The 20,800-nt window shown below is 48.5% G+C and overlaps 2 protein-coding genes across 3 annotated transcripts; both read left to right on the forward strand.

Moving 5' to 3' along the window:
• On the forward strand, positions 4 to 13,848 carry PRKAG1 (protein kinase AMP-activated non-catalytic subunit gamma 1). Its single transcript, XM_005680006.3, has 12 exons — positions 4 to 95; positions 4,594 to 4,642; positions 10,886 to 10,995; positions 11,194 to 11,275; positions 11,372 to 11,430; positions 11,569 to 11,614; positions 11,716 to 11,770; positions 12,049 to 12,175; positions 12,259 to 12,424; positions 12,571 to 12,608; positions 12,867 to 13,013; positions 13,143 to 13,848. The coding sequence occupies exons 1-12, from the start codon at positions 87 to 89 to the stop codon at positions 13,245 to 13,247; spliced, it is 993 nt and encodes a 330-aa protein (XP_005680063.1). The 5' UTR covers positions 4 to 86; the 3' UTR covers positions 13,248 to 13,848.
• DDN (dendrin) lies at positions 14,931 to 20,798 on the forward strand. 2 transcript variants are annotated; one of them, XM_018047848.1, is made up of 3 exons: positions 14,931 to 15,090; positions 16,909 to 16,980; positions 17,380 to 20,798. In XM_018047848.1, the coding sequence occupies exons 1-3, from the start codon at positions 14,948 to 14,950 to the stop codon at positions 19,277 to 19,279; spliced, it is 2,115 nt and encodes a 704-aa protein (XP_017903337.1). In that variant the 5' UTR covers positions 14,931 to 14,947; the 3' UTR covers positions 19,280 to 20,798. The 2 variants fall into 2 exon arrangements, with proteins under 2 accessions (XP_017903337.1, XP_017903338.1); XM_018047849.1 differs by lacking the exon at positions 14,931 to 15,090 and having other exon boundaries at positions 16,758 to 16,980.

The following is a 20,800-nucleotide window of genomic DNA, read 5'->3' on the forward strand; positions in this document are numbered from 1 at the left end:
GTACCGGACGTGGGGCGGGGCTTTCTCCGCCCCCTTGCCCCGGGCCAGCTTCCTAAAGCGAAAGAACCCAGCCGGCGTCTCTCGCGATGGAGGCGGTGAGGAGCGCGGGAAGGTGGCGGGAGGCGGGGGTGCGCTGTGGAGCCCGAGACCCCAGTCAGGGGACTGGGGAACCGGGGCCGGCGCTGGTGCCCAGTCAACGAGAAGTAGGGTGTCTGTCCTAGACCGTGACCCTGCTCCTCCGCTCTTTCGCTGAGCGCATCTCAGCGACTGGGCCGCGCCGCTGCCTGCCTTCGGTCCACGGTACTTTAAGCCCGAGCGGGCAATGACTCCTTCCTCCCTCCTTGAAACCCACGCACTCCCTGGAGATCTCGGACCTCCTCCTCATTTAGCACCTCAAGCCCTTCAGAGGTTTGCCTGAGAGAGAAGGGTCGTGAGCCAGCTTTCCTAGATGAAGCAGGGGGTTCCAAGGGACCCCCGCTTGCAGGTAGCACCTGGCCCACAGTTTTCCGAGTGTGATCCATAGAATCTTTGGCAGGAGGGACTTCTGAAAGACCTTTATACTGCTTTGAGGTGTTCAGCGAGATAACTTAGCCTTAATAAGACTGAAAAGTGGGGTTTCCCTCAAGGAGGGAATCTTCCAGTGTTAGAGGCCACTGTGTCCCTGATCTAGTTTAGGTCATGCCCTGCTCTGCGATTCTAAGCAGGTGTGTTGGCCTATCTCCTTCTTGGGTAGCAGGCATTGACAGATTGTGGCAGGGCCCTGTCATCCTCCCAGAGTTGCTGCAGGTCCCCTACTATCTCTTTGTACCTCTCCTCACTCTCAGGAGCCTTGGTCTGGCACTCTGGAACTCTTCCCATTCTCTTCCTTCCTTCCATGTATTCTTTGTCAAACAGAGTAGCTCTTCCTCTCCTGGTTTTTATCATCTCTTACTGTAGTTGTATGACGGCTGCAGGTTCACCTTTCTCTCCATCAGTTACGTGCCCAGAGTAATTCCCTTATTGTGCTCTTTCTCTGCCTGCAGAGAGGTCATGTCCCTCAGATTATAAAGAAGAAATCAAGCCAAAGTAAAGTGATTTTCAACTGGTCACCCAGGCAAGGGAGTAAGTTCTTATAGATTAGGAGAATTTTGAGCAAAAATAAAAGGTCTTATTCCATTAAATTCAAAATGATGTTATTTTTTACTTATAAATTATTATGGCTTACAAAGCATTTTTGTATGGATTTTCTAATTTAGCCATATTTTATGTACTGGATTAGAAGTTTCTTGGAATAGAAATTGTTCTAAAAAGAAAAAAAGGCGGGGGGGAGTACACTGGCAGTCCAGTGGTTAGGACTTAACCTTTTCATGGCTAGAGCCTGGGTTCGATTGCTGGTGGGGGAATTAAGATACCACAGGCCATGTGGTGCAGCTGATAAATAAATAAAATGAAGAAAAAAAGAAAAACCCCACTTTGAAAATGCTTAGCCTAGCTGCAGTGGAGGAAGGGTAAGTCAGTGACAGCTGTTATTTAAGGTAGACTGTAGTGAATGCTATCATTAAGATGCAAAAAAAGGACTGTGGCAGCATAGGGGAGGGAGAAATTACTGTCAGCCCACAAGAGGGCATTGCGGGTTGAGAGAACAGTGTGAGCAAGGGCATAGAAACTGGGGTGTGTAGCGATTAACTGGGGGTCAGCCAGTGGCTGATGTTGCTGGAGCTTTGGATTTTGGTTATAGTTGGAGAAAAGACTGGGAAAGTAGGTTGAGGTCAGGTTGAAGATATTGCATACCACATTAAGTTTGAACTTTGTTTTGTAATAAGGCGACCCATGGAAGATTTGGGGCTTCCCAGGTGGTGCTAGTGGTAAAGAACTTGCCTGCCAATGCAGGAGACACAAGAGACACAAGTTCAATCCTTGGTCAGGAAGATCCCCTGGAATAGTAATGACAACCACACCAGTATTCTTGCCTGGAAAATGCCATGGACAGAGGAGCCTAGCAGGCTACAGTCCATGGGGTTGCAAAAAGTCAGACATGACAGTGCACGCGCACACACACACACACACACACACACACACACACAGAGAAGATTTATGAGCAAGGTAGTGAGTGTACTTTAAGAATATTCCTAGTGACTTTCTGTAAATGGAGGAGCTACTTCAGAGAGTAGTGAGTTCTTGGTTCCTGGAGTTGAAGTTCCCTTCCAAGTTTCTGAGATGCCTGGGGAGAGAACTTAGTGACAGCATGAAAGACAAATTGAAGAGGAAATAGATTTCCTCTTCTCTTAAACTGTCAGGGATAACAGTTTAGAGAATGTTGCAGAAATGTGATGTAAGAGGCTATGTTAAAGCTGTGAAAGTGGAAAGGAGCGAGATGGATTTGAGGCAATTATTTCTAGCATAGCAGCTTAGTTAATAGACATTAAGGACAAGTTTAGGTCACACCCTGCTCTATCATTCTAAGCAGGCATGTTAGGATAGCTCATTTTTGGAGAAATCAAGACCACAGTTCAGGCACCTGGGAAGAGAGCAATGCAAAAGCAGAGGTGGGAACCACAGTTAAAAATAATAGGATTGGAGGAACAGATGCTGTTCTATCTTGTATTGAAGCATTTGAGGAGTCTCTGTGACATCTATGGTGGTCCAGCAAACAACTGGAAAGGTGGATCAGGAGTTTGGAAGAAATTGTGAATCTTGTAGCAGATATAGGGTGTGTCTCTGTGGCAACCCACTCCAGTACTCTTGCCTGGAAAATCCCATGGACGGAGGAACCTGGTAGGCTGCAGTCCATGGGGTCGCTAGGAGTCGGACACGAATGAGTGGCTTCATTTTCCCTTTTCACTTTCATGCACTGGAGAAGGAAATAGCAACCCACTCCAGTGTTCTTGCCTGGAGAATCTCAGGGATGGGGGAGCCTGGTGGGCTGCCATCTATGGGGTTGCACAGAGTCGGACACAACTGAAGCGACTTAGCAACAACAACTTATGTAGTACAGTAGTCTCAAGTCCCCTGTGTTATTAAATGTAGAGAGAGTAGACATAATTGCCCCACTCCTGTGTGAGAAATAGGTGGAAAGAAAGTCATATTCAATTGTATCTGACTCCTATGTAGGTACCTATGTCTCTGTTTAGCTGTATGTCTCTTTTCTTTCTCTGTAATGTAGTCTTAGATCTCTCTGTCCATATCAGTGTGAATCATTACCAGTTTGAGTGTTAAAAAGCAAAACACTTGAGAATTATATGCAAACCCACATGCTAGGTGATATGAGAGAAAGATACAAAGAAGTGTAAGATAGTTTCAGGCTTCTAGGAATTTACAGTCTGTTTAGAAAGATAATGAACAAAATAACTGTAGCACAGGGAAGTAAGTAAGTATCATATGGTGGGTACAATAATTTCTACAGAAGTCACTGTTTCTGTTTCTTTGTATAGATCTTTGTGAGACTGCTTTACTGCTAAACAGTCCTCTCTCCCACTTATAAATGATGAGGCTGTTGTTCCGATAGCTATGCCAAGATGCCAGGCCATGATGAAAGTCTTATGCAGCCTAGAGAGAAGAGAGGGAGATTACCCCCCCTGCCCCCACCCTGGCCTATTAGAGGAGGGAAATTTAGAGCTCTCCAACCAGCTTGACCCTGTTTACCAGCCAACCTCCCAGGTTCAAGCCAAGGCCTTTAAATTCATGTTACGACTGCAGCTGTGGACTTTACTGTGTCCACAGTAAAGTCACTGTGAAGTGTGACTTTAAGATACTTTGGGAATATTACCCAAAAAGAGCAAATAGAGTCAAAACTATTGATTCCAGCAGACAAAAATGATCATGATCTCTCCTGGGTTCCTAGATAACAATGAAATTTCTAAATGTTCCCACTTGAGGGAGCACTGAGATGCTCTGAAGGTTTCTGTGTATTCAGAGCACTTTCTAATCTCAGACTGTCATAAACAAGGAAACTTGGAAAACCAGCCCCCTCTGGGCTATAGCAGCCTTTGACTCACAAGGGTGCTGAGAGGACTCAGTTCCCTAGTTTCAGAACATTTATCCTTCTCATCTACCCCTCAGTCATTCAAACTTTGGTCCTTGCTGACAGTCCGCTGCTGGGACCCTCCCCAGATGCGGCCCTCTCTCGTGATAAGCTGTATGTCAGTGACTCGGGTGCCTACACCTACACTTAGTGACTATTTGAAGGAAAGCAGTGTTGTCTCTCCAGCTTCCATATTTTTATAAATAGGTCTGTGAAAGTCTTGTGGGGCCAACTTTAAGCTCATATTTTCTAGTGTCAGCTTTTAAGTCCTAAATGTTTCATTAGCCAATGTAGTATATAAGACCATGAGCTTTGGAACCACACAGACCGGTATTCAGATCCCCATTTCACCCCTTGCCAGCCATGGGCAGTTTGCTTAATATTTCTTGAACCTCAGTTTCCTAATCTGTGAAAATAAGGCTGACAATAGTATTCACCTCAGGGTTATAAAGATTAAATGAGAAAATATTTCTAAAGGACCTTGTAGTGCTTTAAAGGAAGTCATTAGTTCACCAGCCCTTCCCCGAATGTTGCCAGGCTCAAATGGATGGAGCCTAAGATAGGCTGAATCTTTGTTTCTCTTGTCTTTCCAGGTCCCTTCTTCAGATAGCTACCCAGCTGTGGAAAATGAGCATCTTCAAGGTAAGTTTACTGAGGAAAGGAAACTGGTATGAAAACAATAGCCCGATCCTAATTCGTATTCAGCAGTGCTTTTGAATTTTTCCCAGAGTCTTCCCTGGGAAAATCAAGGCTGGGCCAGATAATGTGCCAAACTGCATAAATCAGGAACAAGTGATTTTCCGAGATCACCTAAGAATAAATGTTGGGCAGGGTGAGGATGATTAATATCTTCAGTCATCAGACCACTTGAGAGAAACTTTTGAGTTACAGGGAGAACTTTCATAGGCAACTCTGGGCTGGCTAACCATGTTTCAAGTCCCTGGTATGTTCTGAGTAGCCCAAACAATGCCACTAGGATTTTATCATCCAGTGATCTCACTAAAGCCCCTGAGTATACACAAGAAATTATAGAAAGGACTTGAAAACCCTTAGAACTAATCCAGAAATAGAGGCACTAAACCCTAAAATTCAGGGCACAGGAGAAGGGAATTCCAGCATCTGCCCAAATACCTGGTTAGAGCAGGATGGTCCAACCCGGTCATCTGGAAAGAAGCAAAATTATAGGCATCTCTGGTAAAGGGTTTTGCCCAGGAACACTCTTAGTCTTTCTCAGACATGTTTATGGCATTAGGAGTACATACTTTCTCAGAGGATTAAAATATGGGATGAGACTCTGGGATATATTATTAAAGGTCTGTGAGTTCTCCACAAGAATTTTTAAATGTTCTATTTTCATGTCATTAGTATCCAAAAAAGTTAATATAGTCATATTTTGAATTACCTGGATGATTCTTTATAATTGATGACTGCACCGTGATGTCAGTGCTTATTTTGTGTTTCTGAGTGCATTTGCATTAGCATCAACTGAGGCAGGGGTAAGAAACTCAAATTGTCTACATGGATCAAGTAGTGACGTGGGTTGCATATGATTACAATAACCTGTGGTTCTCGTTGCATCTAAAAGGAGACAGCAACTAACCTAGTCTGGTTAATTGCTGCTCTTCAGGAATTTAAGACCTAGTTTTGTCAGATCTTCTGATTATGAAAAGAAGCTGAGAATTTGGATTCTTATAAATCTCCAGAATTGTGTAATTGGGCAGCTAATTTTAATTATTTAAATTAATTATTTAAATACTGTGAAAACCAAACCAAATATGTTTGCAGGCCTGTAGCCTGTAATATTATTTAACTATCATTGTAGCATGTCTTGAACTGGTGTCAAAAGACACGTTCTTGGGAGTCTGTGAGTTTTCAAATTTGCAGAACAATGGTGGCCTTCCAGTTAGAGATGTTGGGTTTAATACATGTATCTACTTTTGTTCCTTCACAAAAAGCCACTAAAGCCACCATGAAGGAATTATTCTTGAAAGTACAAAAACCATCAAAATAGGGAGAACAAGCAAGGAGACAATGGCAATGAATTTTTGGAAGCTGGAAAGCAGACAGAAGAGTGGTAATTGCCTTAGCATACCTGAGAAAACTCAACTGTAACTAGCAGAGGGGAAAGCCCAGAAGTGCCGAAGGTCGAAGGAGGAGTCACATCCCAAGACTTCCTACCCCACTAAGGGCAGCTGGAAAACGGCCCATCCTAACTTTGGCACAGACTGGAGGTACAGAAAGGGGCTGAGGTACTGTGTTGAAAACATGAGCGTGAGGTGAACTATACTGGATGCTGAGACCCTAGTCCTTTTCCCCCACTCAGTTTTCAGAATGCTTAAGACTTCATCCTCAAGCGCAAAGTCAAATGAATAATCCTTTTCTTCAGAATCCCACTGAAGGAAAAACCTAAAAATATAAGTACTGACTGTTCCCCATCTAAATGGTTCACAGTTAACAAGGCTCATCTACACAGATAAAGCTTCTAATCAGCTTTAAAGACTCCATTCTTAAAATATGGTTTGAATCCTCCTTTAAACCAAGGATTACCAGACATCTAAAGAAAGCCTCTAATGTGAAAAGACTGATCCACACTGTCCCCCCAAATGAAGAAGAAAAAAGAAAAAGATAAACAGGAAAAAAAGCAACAGCAGGAAAAGTCAATGCATAAAGAACACTTTAAAAACTAACGTTAATACTTACTCAAAGAACGTATTTCCACCATGAAGCAAGTATAGGATGCAATTTTTTAAAGAAAAGGAATGTTCAGAAAAGAAAAAAGGAGCTCTTGCAAATTAAAAATATAACAGCAAAAGTGTTAAACTAAGTAGGAGGTTTGGAAAATCAAGTTGAAGAAATCTCTCATAAAGTAAGAATTAAAAATCAAAGTGAACTCACAGACATAGAAAATAAACTTATGGTTACCAAAGGAGAAAGAAGGGGGATAAATTAGGAGTATAGGATTAGCAGATACAAACTACTATATATATAAAAGAAACAAGGTCCTACTGTATAGCACAAGGAACTGTATTTGGTATCTTGTAATAAACTATAATGAAAAAGGAAAAAAGTGAAAAAAGAGGAAATAGAAAAAAGAAACAGTGGTTAGTACCTCCTTATCCTTGGGGGATACATTACAAGACTCCTGGTGGATGCCTGAAACCACAGATAGTATTAAACTGTATATATAATTTTTTTCCTATATATCCTGACTTATATACATACATACCTATGAGTGTAATGACTTATATACATACATACCTATGAGTGTATGCATGCTAAGTTGCTTCAGTCGTGTCTGACTCTGTGCAACCAATATGGACTATGTAGCCTGCCATACTTCTCTGTCCAAGGGATTCTCCAGGCAAGAATACTGAAGTGGATTCCCATGTCCTCCTCGGGGAGGCTCTTCCCTGCCCAGGGATGAACCCACATCTTTTGTGTCCCCTTCATTGACAGGCGAGTTCTTTACCACTAGTACCACCTGGGAAGCCCCGTGTATACCTATGATAAAGTTTAATTTACAAATTAGGCACAATAAGAGATTAACAACAACAATAATAAAATAGAACAATGATAACAGTATACTAAGAGTTATGTGAATGTAGTTGGTCAGTCTAATAAGAATAAGGTGTATGTGTGCTCATTCGTGTCTGACTCTTTGTGACCCCATGGACTATAGCCTGCCAGGCTCCTCTGTCCAAGGAATTTTCCAGGCAAGAATACTGGAGTGAGTTGCCATTTCCTACTCCCGGGGATCTTCCCAACCCAGGGATCAAACCTGCGTCTCTCAGTCTGTCTACCTCTAAATATCTTACTGTACAAACATAATACCTTTCACATCTTGACTAAGCACTTTTCACACACTGACCCTATAACTTTTGCAGTTGAGTTGCAACAGCAAAACTAGCATGATTTCCTGTTTCTTCTCAGTTTCACAGATAGCAGATTCATTTCTACCATAGATCTTAGCAACCTCAGCATATGATTGTTTTTCTTGGCCTTATTAAGTTGAGAACTTTCACCTTTTCACTTATAGGAAGCATTCTAGGTTTTAGGACTTCCCTGGTGGCTCAGTAGTAAAGAATCCGCCTGCTGTGCAGGAAATGGGTTCGATCCCTGGGTTGGACACCACTGAGCGACTAATCACACACACACACACACACACACACACAGCACTAGGGCTTCAATTTTACATATGCTTTATGGCCAATTAGTAAATAAAATAAGGGTTTGTTATTGTTAGTCACTAAACTAGTGCCAGACTTTGCAACCCCAGGGACTGTAGCCTGCCAGGCTCCTCTGTCCATGAGATTTCCCAGGCAAGAATACTAGAATGGGTTACCATTTCCTTCTCCAAGAAACTCGGAGTCTTAACTACTAGGCCATCAGAGATGTCCTCCAAAATAAGGGTTACTTGCACACAAGCACAGCGATAACATCCATGACAGTCTGATCACTGAGAGAGCTACTAATGAGTAGTGGATGGGATATGCTGGACAAAGGGATGATTGCCTCCCAGGGTTGGAACTGAGCTGAATAGCAAGAGATTTCATCACACTGCTCAGGATGCCACACAATTGAAAACTTATGAATTGCTTGTTTCTGGAATTTTCTATTTAATATTCAGACAAGGTTTGAGTATGGGTAACTGAAACGGTGGAAAGTAAAACCCTGGGTTAGGTGAGTGGGGCAGGGGGAACTACTGTGTTTTAAAAACAACAAAAACAAATGTTAAGGGTTAGTTTTGGAAGTCCAAATAATAGGAGTTTCAGGAAGAGAAAAATGACAACACAGAGGGAAGGAAACAATCAAGGAAGTAATTCAAGAACATTTCCTAGAACTGAAGAACATTAGTTTTCACATTGAAAGAACTCGTTGAATATTCAGCACAACGGGTGAAATTCACCCCCGTCCCCCGCCCCAAAGCACAATCATCATAAAATTTCAGAACACCGAACAAAGAGAAAATCCTGAGTTTCCAGAGAGAAAATAACAAGACATATACAAAGAATCAGAAGGGCCTAGGACCCCAAACTCTCAATAACACCAGAAGCTTGGAAGGCAATGAAGCAGTGCCCTCAATATTCCGCAGGAAAATAAAGTTCAACCTAGAATTCTGTAGCCAGACAAATTTAAATCAAAGATGAGGGTAACATAGAGATGTCTGCAGGGTGCAAGATCTCAAAAAATTTACCTCCCCTGCACCCTTTCTCAGGAAGCTACTGGAAAATGTGCTTCACCGAAACAAGGGAATAATCAAAAAAGGAAATCATGGGATACAGGACACAAGAGTGCAAATGCAGGAGAGACATGAAAGGGGTCCCAGGACGGAAATGAAGGGAGATCTCAAGATGACAGAAGTGCGAGGCAGGCAAACCAGCCCAGATTTGAGCAGGTCAGAAGGCTCCAGAGAGACTTCTTTGGGTAGTTAAATTGATAGACTATCCCATGCTTCTGAACTTCTTAAAAGGAGACTTAAACAATTGGTAAGGAGTTTGGGGATTGAATTAGTTATAAGTACTAAACATAGAGAACTAAGCAAACAAAAAGACAGTTATTAACTCCAAGGAAAATAAAGTTGTGAAGAAAAAAAAAAAATTAGACTTTACTACTTGAGGTAGCTCAGAATAATGAATATTCAGTCAAATTATTTAAATACTGATGTAATTTAACTTCTGGGAGAATGGAGAGTTAGGAGGTACAGGTTTATAATGAGGCCCTGGTAGGAAATAGAATTGAAATTTTTTATCTTCCTCATATGATAATAGAGAGTGCCTGTCATCTTCCTTGCATGATAATAGTTAATGCCTACAAGTGAAAAAAAAAGTAGCAATATAAGCATATTATTTATAGACATAGAAATAAGTACCAAAATAATCAGCTAACGAGGTTTCATCTCTGGGGAGGGGTGGAAGGAGGTGGGTGCTAGGAACTGCAGTTTTTCTTAACAAAATTATAGAACTATTTGACTCTCTAAACTGTGTACCTATATAACTTTGGTAAAAAAATTAAAAATAAAAAACCAACTGATAAGGATTTAAGAGCATTTAAGAACTTTGGAATCACGTAGATCTGTGTTTGAGCCTTTCTCGTTACTGATGATATGATGTTGAGCAGTTTTTGTTTTATGCCTTTCTGTCTGTTTTCTCAGATGAAAAATGACAATATTTGCCTTACAGATTAAATGACGTAATATTTTTAGATATACAAGCATACCCTGTAGCACATTTGGGCTGTTCTTTGGGGGGTTGCTGCTCTGATAGAACAAGCAGTTAAAGTCAGAGGAATAGAAAGGCAAACACAGCCATTGTCTAGAGTAGGTGGGGTGATCTCTGATTCACACAGTCTTCCCAAGATGGACTCTCAGGTTGTTTGCGGCCAGGTCAGTTGAGCACTGGGCTCTAACTTAGTGCTGTTCTAAAATGGCCCACCTTGGACCATGACTCCTCATCTGTGAGTCTAACAAGAATTTTAAGAAGTTTACTTCTTGGATTTTAAGAAGCTTAATTACATTTTAATTGAGAAAGAGAACAAGTGAAAATGTGCTAAATATATGAGAAGGAAAATGAGTTAAAGGTGAGAAAAAAAAACTTTCAGACTAGAACAGGTTAATGAAAGTTTTATAGATTTTGTTTTAGTCAGCCATCTTTTGCCTAAGGAGCCAATAGATACAGTTCTTCCTGGGGGTGAAGTTGGATCAAATGGTTTCTAAGGAGTTTATCCAGGTTTTGTGGGAACAATAGCAACAAAACAGAATATCTGTTCCTGTTGTCCTTATAAATCATGCTGTAAATATCTGAGCAACTACCACACTTTTATTTTCTGCCTCTTTTGATTGTGAGTTGTTGCATGGGAGGAAGCTACTAACTATCTCACCCTGTGTAGAGACTCCGGAATCCAACAATAGCGTGTATACTTCCTTCATGAAGTCTCATCGCTGCTATGACCTGATTCCCACAAGCTCAAAACTGGTTGTATTTGATACTTCCCTTCAGGTGGGTGAAATCCTCTTTTCCCTTCCCCTTCCTCGGAGCCTCTGGTTCAATACCTCTCATCCTCCCTCATCCCAAGGGTGATAAGCTTGTCCTTCTATGTGGTTAGGCTCCCATTTTCCCCAGCATACCCAACCCCTGTTCTTTTCTAGCCCTGCTTCCTGTGAATTTTCCTTTGTGGTTATTACTCTTTCACTACAGGTGAAGAAAGCTTTCTTTGCTTTGGTGACTAATGGTGTCCGGGCTGCCCCTTTGTGGGATAGTAAGAAGCAGAGTTTTGTGGGTAAGCAGTTTTTGGAACACTGTTTTATTGGTATCTTGTACTCGGCATGGAGAGAAGCTTTTGAGCAGTGCTGAGGGCTGTTATCTTGGCCTCTAGGCATGCTGACCATCACTGATTTCATCAATATCCTGCACCGCTACTATAAATCAGCCTTGGTAAGGCTCCTGAACCCATGACCAAAACCACTTTCCCTGCCCAGAGTCCCTCACTCTCATTTCCTTTCTTCCAAGCAAACTACAAGGGGTTAATAAAGCGGCGAGATCAAGTCTTAGGTTTGTTGCCTCTGCTTTCAGGTGCAGATCTATGAGCTGGAAGAACACAAGATAGAAACTTGGAGAGGTATGTGGAGAGCGAGGGTTGTGAAAGGATAAAGGGATGGAGAGTTTCCTGGGAAACAGTTTTTCATGGTAATACTTTGTGAACCTCCCTTTTCCCTTCAGAGGTGTACCTACAGGACTCCTTTAAACCACTTGTCTGCATTTCTCCTAACGCCAGGTGAGTTCCACCTACCCATTTGTCTGGAAGGGGAAAGAGCCTTGCCATCAGCATAGCTAAGGCCCTAGATACCCAAAGAGCCAGGAACAGAAGAGGAAAAAGACACTCCTCCCAAACACACACACATGCACACACACGCACGCACATTCTTTAGGTCTGGTCTGAACCCCCTGCTCTTCTCCCTTAACCACCTGTTTGTAAGCACACTCTAAAGAGCTACTTCAGCACCCTCAGGCCCACCACTGTGAAACTTATCGTTAATCCCTACCTTCCCACAGCTTGTTTGATGCTGTCTCTTCATTAATTCGAAACAAGATCCACAGGCTGCCAGTTATTGACCCGGAATCAGGCAACACCTTGTACATCCTCACCCACAAGCGCATCCTCAAGTTCCTCAAGTTATTTGTAAGTGCTCCTCAGCCCAGTTTTTACTTCTTATATACTGGTTGGGCCTTGAAAAAAATTCAAGGTGATGGTTATTTCCTCAGATCACCGAGTTCCCCAAGCCAGAGTTCATGTCTAAGTCTCTGGAAGAGCTACAGATTGGTACCTATGCCAACATTGCTATGGTCCGCACCACCACCCCTGTGTACGTGGCTCTGGGCATCTTTGTACAGCACCGAGTCTCAGCCCTGCCAGTGGTGGATGAGAAAGGTGAGGGATCGGGCACAGGGAGGAGGGCTCCAGGGAGGCTGTGGGAAAATCTGCTGTCCCCTCAGCTCAGCCCGGAAGGTGGTTCTGTAGGCAGGGGGAGCCGTGGATGCCAGATCCTCCTTGCTGAGCTGCCTCTGTCCCCCTAGGGCGTGTGGTGGACATCTACTCCAAGTTTGATGTTATCGTGAGTGATTGTGGGGGCGGGGTTGGGAGGTAGGGAAAGGGGTGGGGTGTTGAATGTGGAGAGGGAGAAGAGTCTCTTCTGGGACCTAAGGGTTTTAGAAGCTTCCAAGCTTTCAAATTCTGTTTGAAAAGGAATTGAATGAGCTGGGCGTGGCTTGTGGGCATGGCTGACACCTACTTGAAATCACTCTGAGGTGGGGTGGGCTCAGGGTTTGGGACTCCCTTGCTTCCCTGCATGAATCTTCCTCTCTCTCCCCAGAACCTGGCAGCAGAAAAGACCTACAACAACCTAGATGTGTCAGTGACCAAAGCCCTGCAACACCGATCACATTACTTTGAGGGTGTTCTCAAGTGCTACCTGCATGAGACTCTGGAAGCCATCATCAACAGGCTGGTAGAAGCAGAGGTAGGGGGCCAGCAGTCCAGAAGGAGCTGGGGGAGCAGCTCGGGTTTGGCATGAAGGGTGGGGACTGAAGGGCTCACCTTAACTGAGGCTGGCACTAAACATCCCTTTCTCCCTCCTGGCTCTGTGCAGGTTCACCGACTTGTAGTGGTGGATGAGAATGATGTGGTCAAGGGGATTGTATCCCTGTCTGACATCTTGCAGGCGCTGGTGCTCACAGGCGGAGAGAAGCCCTGAGCCAGGGGAAGGGGTCGTGCAGCACCAGGGCATATGCCCCACTCACTGCCTGCCCAAAGCTCTGGGAACCACAGATGAGACCTTTAGAGAATTGTGACTGTTCCCTGCCCAGGAGCCCCCTACCCTTCTACATGGGAGGAGGGAACATGTTGGGAAGGAAGGAAAATGGATTTTTAGCTGTCCTTATCCTCACCTAGCCCATCCTAGCCCCTTTGTTTTTAGACATAGCCCCCTTTCTGAGTGACCTATGGACTCTGTGCTCCTCAGGCAAATCCTGATCTCTAAGAGATCCCCAGACCTCACCCAGCCTTTGCCTCTGTCCCTGACTCCAACCTAAGAAAACAGGCACAACAGAACTCTGCATAAAGATGTTTTTATTCATCATGTTTCATGCTGTACGGAGGAGGCTGAGTCCATGTAGTGGCATTTCTTCCTCTAATGGGAGTGGGGAGGATCATGGGGAGGAGGACCCTTGGCTTCCTGTGCTGTGTGCATATGAAAGGAGATGAGAGTTGCAGGGAGGAGGAGGGCAGAGTGGTTAGCTGAGGTTATTGCTTTTCCTGGCAAACCTAATTAAAATGACAGGAGCCTCTTCATGGTATTTCGGTGTTTGATTTTTGTAATTGCTCCAATGTTTCTACTTCATATGGCTTCTTCAGCTCATCATTAATAACAATAATAGCAAACACACACATATTAAACTGTGTGCCGGCCACCATTCTCAGTGCTTTACGTATAGTACTTCAGTTAATCCTCAGAACAATAGTAGATACTATTTCAGTTTTACAGATTTTTTTTTTTTAACTGAGGTACAAAAAGGCCAAGTAACTAGCCTACGGCCACACAGTTAATAAAAAGTAGAGCTAGGATTTGAGCTGAAACAGTCTTGCTTTAGAACTTAATGCACTTTACCACTACATCAGATTCACTGTCTAATTCTCTGTTCGTAACTGTTTCCCACCCTGTTCCCTGCAGTCCCCTTATCACCTCACTTTCTCCTCTGCCTGGACCGTAGCTGGCACCCAAGGAAACTCCCGTTAACAGCGCTAAGCCTCTGTCTCCAGAGAGGAGAAAGACCGAGGGTCTCCTCTGGGTTGGCAGAGGTACCTGCCGCTATCATCCACTTTTCTTAGGAAAGGTTGGACTCTGGATTTTGCTGAACCAACACTGTCTTTGAACTCATAAATCCCTTTCTTCCAAGGTAGATAAGAGCTGGAGAGTGAGGGGTGGGGAGCAGCAGGATTATGGTCACCCTGTCAGACCCTCTCCCTCTGCTGAAACTATTTGGACCAAAGCAGTAGTCCAAGCAACTGGCACCATAAGGGCTGCTAGATGGTTGGGTATGAACCACATTCTGGAGACTGTCTCACCACTGCCTTAGAGATATGGTACCATTTCCTATCCCAGATTTGAAGGAGTTTCTGAGTACTTCCTTGCCCCTACCCAGACCGTGCCTGATAATTCATGACCCTGGCTATTCTGTAGTGGTTCCTCCAAACCAGGCTTCTCCATGGAACACAGGGAGAAGCACTGGGCACTGCTCTAAGCCCTTCTATCAGTGCTGCCTTGTGGGGCTTCTCCAAAGCCCCTGCTTCTGCATTCGCCCCTTCAAAGCTCTCACAGCACATTCCCACACTTGAGGGAGGGAGGCTTATAAGTTATTAGAATTAGGGTATGTTTATGTGTGTGTGGGTGTGTGCATGATGGAAAGGACAGATGTCGCCTTATGTCACATTCCATCGTGTCTAGGGAGGAGGCAAGGACTTTTAAAGCCTTGGGGCTCTGGTGGGACCTGGGTGGAAGGAAGCAGCTTCAAGCAAGAGCCACCCCACCGGTGTAGCTGGTAGGTGTAAAGCGGGCTGAGCGCATGGGATAGAGGATGTTTGGGTTCTCTCTAAAGGTCCATGTTAGGGAGCAGGAAGCCTGGGTTTTGTTTCCGTGGTTCCCAGTAAGTCGGTGCCCATCCTAAAACAACCCTCCTGGCTCATCACCTTAAAAGCAAGGGTCTGTGTCCAAGGGCTGTGTATACTTGAGTGGAAAACAAATTGGGATCTGCTTCTCCTGTCCCCCCAAAAAAGCCAACCAGGCAGTCTCAGGGTATGAGGACGGAGCAGAAGGAAAGACAAGGGACAAAGTGGGAGCCTCATAGCCTTCTAACCTATTCCTCAGGAGAGGTGCATTATCCGTTCTTCAGCACTGTTGCCGTACACACTCTTTTCTCCCCCCTCCCCGCACCCCTCCTCTCCACTGGAGCTGCTGCCATGGTTGCCAGGCATGGTTGCTAAGTCTCTGCATGGAAGGGTTGGCGTGGGCTGCACTGCCACTAACATTACCATGGTGAATCAGGGGACACCTGGTATAGGCTTGCAGGCAACCACCCCCACCCGGGACAGAATGAGCCTAAAAGGGGGGCACCTTGAGCTCCACTCCAGGTGGGGCTTGAACGAGCTAGGCACTGTGGCAGTGGTGACAGAGTGCTACACTGGAAAATGGGGGCCAGTTGTGTCATTTCAGTTGCTAGGGGATTAGTTTAGCCAAGGAAGCACACCATTCCTTCTCTATACCCTCTGAAAGGGTGCAAGTGCGTAAGCACTCCTTCCTCCACAAGTCTGAGCAGAGTTCAGGCCGAGAACAGTAGGACCCCCAAATCCTGGCTTCTGGATTGGGGGTTGGGAGAGCTTGCTTCAGAGAGAGGGCTCCATGGGTGCCCAAGGACAAACATCTAAGGATGAAAGTGTGGGCAGCTTCGATGGCTAAGACAGACTCCTGTCCTGCTGTGCCAGCAGCCCTGGGCACAACACTGAGAGGGCAAGGAGTTAAGGGTGTGGGGGTGACCCTTTTTGAGCTTGGAGGCAGCTCTCCCCCAGAGTTGCACAAAGGCTGCAGGCAAGCCACCACCTCCTCCCTCCACCGCATGGAAGCTGGTTACTCATCTCCTCTCTGCGCCCGAACGCCACTGCCGCTAAAAATAAACCCCCCAGCCGTGGGCCAGCCCTTTCTGCACCCCAACCCCCTGGAAACCAGCAGAGAGTGGCAGGCGGAGACCTTGAGTTCCATTCCCATCACCTCCCTGATGAAGAAATAAAAGTCTGGGGCAGGATGTCAGGGACAGAACGCTGCTGGTCAGGCACCCCGAGAAGCAGGAGAATGAAGGGTTAAAACCGGCGGGAAGGTTGAAGAGACGGGGGCGGGGGTGGGGGCATGGTCATCTTGGCAAGAATAAGAACTCCCCTGCCCACTCGTGCGGGTCCCATCAGGCTTGCGGGACAAGAGCAGTGGGAAGGGGCGCCCAATCCCGGGCCCCAGGGGGCGGTCGTGCACGTGGGGGAGGTAGCAGCGCGGAGCCGTCCGCGCCGTGTCACATGCGCGCGCACACACACACAGACAGGCACACACGTGTGCCTGGGTATATATAGTCCCCAGTCGCTGGGCCTGCCGCTCTGCAGTGGGCGCCGGCTCCCCGGGCTGGGAGGGGGCTTTCGGGGCGGGTGGGAGGGTGGGGGGCCGGGGTGGGGTGGGGCAGGATGCTGGATGGCCAGCTCTTCTCCGAGGGGCCCGATAGCCCCCGGGAGCTCAAGGATGAGGAGTCTGGCAGCTGCCTCTGGGTGCAGAAATCCAAGCTGCTGGTGATCGAAGTGAAGACTATTTCCTGTCATTATAGTCGCCGCGCCCCTCCTCGACAGCTCATGGACTTCCAGGCCAGCCACTGGGTCCGCGGGCCCCAGAGCCGCACGTGAGTGAAGGAGGGGTAAGGGGAAGAGAGAGGTGGGGCAGGGATTGGGGTCCGGACCTTCCCGTGGGCACCAGCCAGAGCTGCCTTCTCTTTTCCACGCCTCCCCCAACCCCATCCGGAAGGTTGGGGCCTGACTCATCCCGTTTGTTTGGGGGCACAGGAGTGGGCGTGAGAAAGGGCAGGTGAGATGGGGCAGATACTGTTAAAGTGTGCATGGAGAGATGGTGAGGAGTCCCGCTTCGACTTCAACCCTAACATATACGCACGTGCACACGCGCACACACTCACACACACCCCTCCACCCGGTGGCCCCAAGTGGCCTCCAGCGCTCCCAGCTCCCCGGACCTCGGCTCCCTTCCCCCACAAACTGCTCACCTGGGTTCCTGCTCATTGTCCCAGGTGTGGGCCGCGCCCGGGATCCCCTGAGCCGCCGCCCCGCCGGCCCTGGGCCTCCAGGGTGCTGCAGGAGGCGACCAACTGGCGGGCGGGGCCCCCGGCCGAGGCCCGAGCCCGGGAGCAAGAGAAAAGGAAAGCGGCGTCGCAGGAGCGGGAGGCCAAGGAGACCGAGCGAAAAAGGCGCAAGGCTGGTGGGGCCCGAAGGAGTCCCCCTGGTCGGCCCCGCCCGGAGCCTCGGAACGCCCTTCGGGTGGCCCACTCTGCAGGGCTCCCAGCTCCCTCAAGGCCCGAGCGCCTGGGGTCGGTGGGGCGACCGCCCCGTCCATCCGCGCAGCCGCAGAGCAATCCTGGGGCGGCGTGGGCGGGGCCCTGGGCTGGTCGGCGGCCAGGGCCCCCCAGCTACGAGGCTCACCTGCTGCTGAGAGGCGCTGCCGGGATGGCCCCGCGACGCCGCTGGGACCGGCCGCCACCCTACGTGGCTCCACCTTCTTACGAGGGCCCCCACAGGACCCTGGGGACTAAGCGAGGCCCCGAGCCCTCGCAGGCGCGCGCCTGTTCAACCTCTGCGCCGACTAGGACAGAGGGAGGGTGCGCAAAGAAGAGGCTAGATCCTCGGATCTACCGGGACGTCCTAGGGGCCTGGGGTCTCCGTCAGGGACGGGGTCTCTTGGGGGGATCCCCAGGCTGTGGAACAGACAGGCCAAGGCTGGAGTCCGGTAAGGGGGCCGCGGAGAAAAGCCCGAGGCTGGCTGCTGCTGTCCTGAAGAGTGGTAGCGACGGCCATCCCCAAGATAAAGCCGCTGGGAGCCCAGGCACCGTTCCTGCGGGGTCTGCCACTGCCACCCCTAGCCCCCCACGTCCCACTCCCAGGTCCAGACCCCATCTCAAGGGCTCCGGGGAAGGGAGGGAAGGGAGAGACCAGACCTGGCTCCCCAAACGCTGGGTTCCCTCCATTAAAAAGCAGCCGCCCCGGCATAGCCAGACCCTTCCCAGACCCTGGGCTCCAGGAGGCACGGGATGGAGAGAGTCCCTGGGTCATAGAGGGGAGGCAGGACCCGAGACCTTGGAGGGTTGGAAGGCGACCCGACGCCCCCACACCCTGCCCCGAAGTTCCCGTGGCCCCGCTCGTCGGGAAGGCGTCTTTGTCATTGATGCCACTTGCGTGGTGATACGCTCCCAGTACGTCCCGACCCCTCGAACCCAGCATGTGCAGCTTTTGCCCGCCGGGGTGCCGCGCCTTGTGGGGAATGCCCCCAGCCAACCGAAACCCAATAAAGAGGAGGGAGAGGGGGCCGCGGTCCTTCCTTCCCCTTGCCGAAAGCTGCCATTGAGCAGTCGCCCTTCTCTCCAACCCAGTGAGGGACGCGGGCTCGAAGCTGAGGGCGGGAAGCCCGCGGACTCCTCACTGGAGGAGCGCGCCTCGCGCATCTTGGGGCTCCCGGTTGGCGAAGTAAACCTACAGGATCCCCCCACGCAGCCAGGTAGCCCAGAGCACTCAGCCTTAGGCCCACCGGCTTCGGGGGGAGCGCGCGGTGCCGAGGGATCGGAGAAAGTGGCGTCCGGCCTGCGGCGCACAGGCCGGGGCTGGGCGCGAGCCCCTGGACCCTATGCCGGGGCCCTGCGGGAAGCCGTGTCTCGCATCCGCCGCCACACCGCCCCGGACTCCGACTCAGACGAAGCTGCGGAGCTCAGCGTCCATAGCAGCTCTTCCGATGCGAGCGACACAGAAGCCTCGGGCGCCTCCTGGCGGAAAGAGCGGACCTGGCCCCCGGAAGGCGGGAAGACAGCCGAGCTGAACGGCAATGCCCGAGAGATTGTAGGTGCCATCAGCAAAAACGAGGAGGTCCTCTTCGGGGCGAGGGACATTAAGGGGACTCCACAGGGAAATAGGGAGCAACAGTGAGAGGCCCATTATTGTATTTGTGTCCCCTTTCTTCCTCACAGACTTCCTTGTACCCCTTACCTATACCCACCCATTCCTGTACTCAGCATAGAAGGCACACAGATGAGAGGGAGCACATGTCAATTCAAGATTTTTTTTTTTTCCAGGAGAGTTGAGGGTGTGCAGTAGACTTGAATGCCTGCTCCACCCAGTGCCTGTGGGTAAGGTCTTCTGCAGGGCCCAGTGCACTAACATGGAGCTGAGCAGAGAGGCCTAGGTGGGGTTAGGCAGGAGGGCAGGGATGGGATAGTCAGGGGAACTGCAGGGCAGGGCCTCTGGGCAGAAGGAAGAAGGTGATGGAGAGGCCTCAGACTGAGGTGATCAGGTGACAGAGAGGCCCTTGGCAGAAGCCACCAGCAAAGCAGAAGAGGAGTCACTGGTTTCACAGATCTCGGGTTCCAACCCCAACTCTGACACTGATTTGCTGGGTGACCTTAAGCAAGTCATTTCCCCTCTCCAGTTCCCATAGTATGTAAAATGAGGGGGTTCTGAGGTCCATTCCTGATGTTTTGGAGTCCTAGGAGAGGCTCTTATCTCAATCCTCCCCTCCACAAGACAGTTAGGAATAAGTGAAGAGTCTGAGGGTCTCTGGGTGGCTTCATGGACACCTGTATTCACTCTCAATTCAAGAGACCGTGCAGGGTTTGCAGAAGAGCCAAGTAAGTGGGCAAGGGCTCCTATTCCAGTCTCTCAGGTTTAGGTGTAGGATCCCCGAGGCAGGGCAGGATGGTGGCCTTTTCACTGTCCCTAGTTTGTGGTGGTCTGAGCTGGGGAGGGAAGGCACCCAATGAAGCAGCTTGGGACCCTTAGGCCTTCCCCTGTTCCTCCTCCCCAGTGTTCCTCAGTGATGCTCTAAATAGTTACCACTATTTCCCACCCAGGTGGAATCACCCATCTGAGAGAATCCTGAGAATGTCTTACATGTTTCTGCCTCTTCCAGAAACCAACAAGGGAAGGAAGAGGCTAGTCCCCAAAAGCCTGTAGGTGTGGGGTGTGATACTCGCTGTAGCCACTACGGGGCGCGCGCAGGTCGCGGATTTCCCTGTAGCTAGTCCCAGAGTCTTGCCAACCCCCGGCACTGCCAGTTAATCAATTGCTCCCTAGTTCCTGCGCGCGGGTCCCCTGCCCCGCCGTCTCCAGCCATGCGATATCGCGAGTAGGCCTCTGGCCTTGCAGACCTCTGGAGCGCGCGGAGCCCCTCTCTGTACTCGTCCACACCAAACAGCTTGGGATTCAGACACTGAAGTATTTTTTCTCTTCGATCTCGGACACCTCCTCTGTCTCTATTTACTAGCCATGTGAACTCGGCCAAATCACTTCACCTCCCTGAGCCTCAGTCTCCTCATCCGTCAAATGGGGGTTTATAAACACCTACCTCGCAGGGTTGTTGTGAGGACTTAATGCGATAATGTATGTAAAACGCCTTGCATAGTACCTGGTACACAGCAGGCGCTCAATAAATCTAAGCTTCCCTTGTCCAGC

Source organism: Capra hircus, chromosome 5 (assembly GCF_001704415.2).
Source record: "Capra hircus breed San Clemente chromosome 5, ASM170441v1, whole genome shotgun sequence".
Taxonomy (NCBI): Eukaryota; Metazoa; Chordata; class Mammalia; order Artiodactyla; family Bovidae; genus Capra; species Capra hircus.

Excerpts from the sequence above, each read along its gene's own strand:
- PRKAG1 (XM_005680006.3), top strand. Across the intron at positions 11,615-11,715 it reads CAAGATAGAAACTTGGAGAG|AGGTGTACCTACAGGACTCC; the intron begins GTATGTGGAGAG and ends TTTTCCCTTCAG. Across the intron at positions 12,176-12,258 it reads TCAAGTTCCTCAAGTTATTT|ATCACCGAGTTCCCCAAGCC; the intron begins GTAAGTGCTCCT and ends TTATTTCCTCAG.
- DDN (XM_018047848.1), top strand. The coding sequence starts at position 14,948 with ATGATGGAAAGGACAGATGTCGCCTTATGTCACATTCCATCGTGTCTA. Across the intron at positions 15,091-16,908 it reads CCACCCCACCGGTGTAGCTG|TCGCCGCGCCCCTCCTCGAC; the intron begins GTAGGTGTAAAG and ends CTGTCATTATAG. Across the intron at positions 16,981-17,379 it reads CGCGGGCCCCAGAGCCGCAC|GTGTGGGCCGCGCCCGGGAT; the intron begins GTGAGTGAAGGA and ends TCATTGTCCCAG.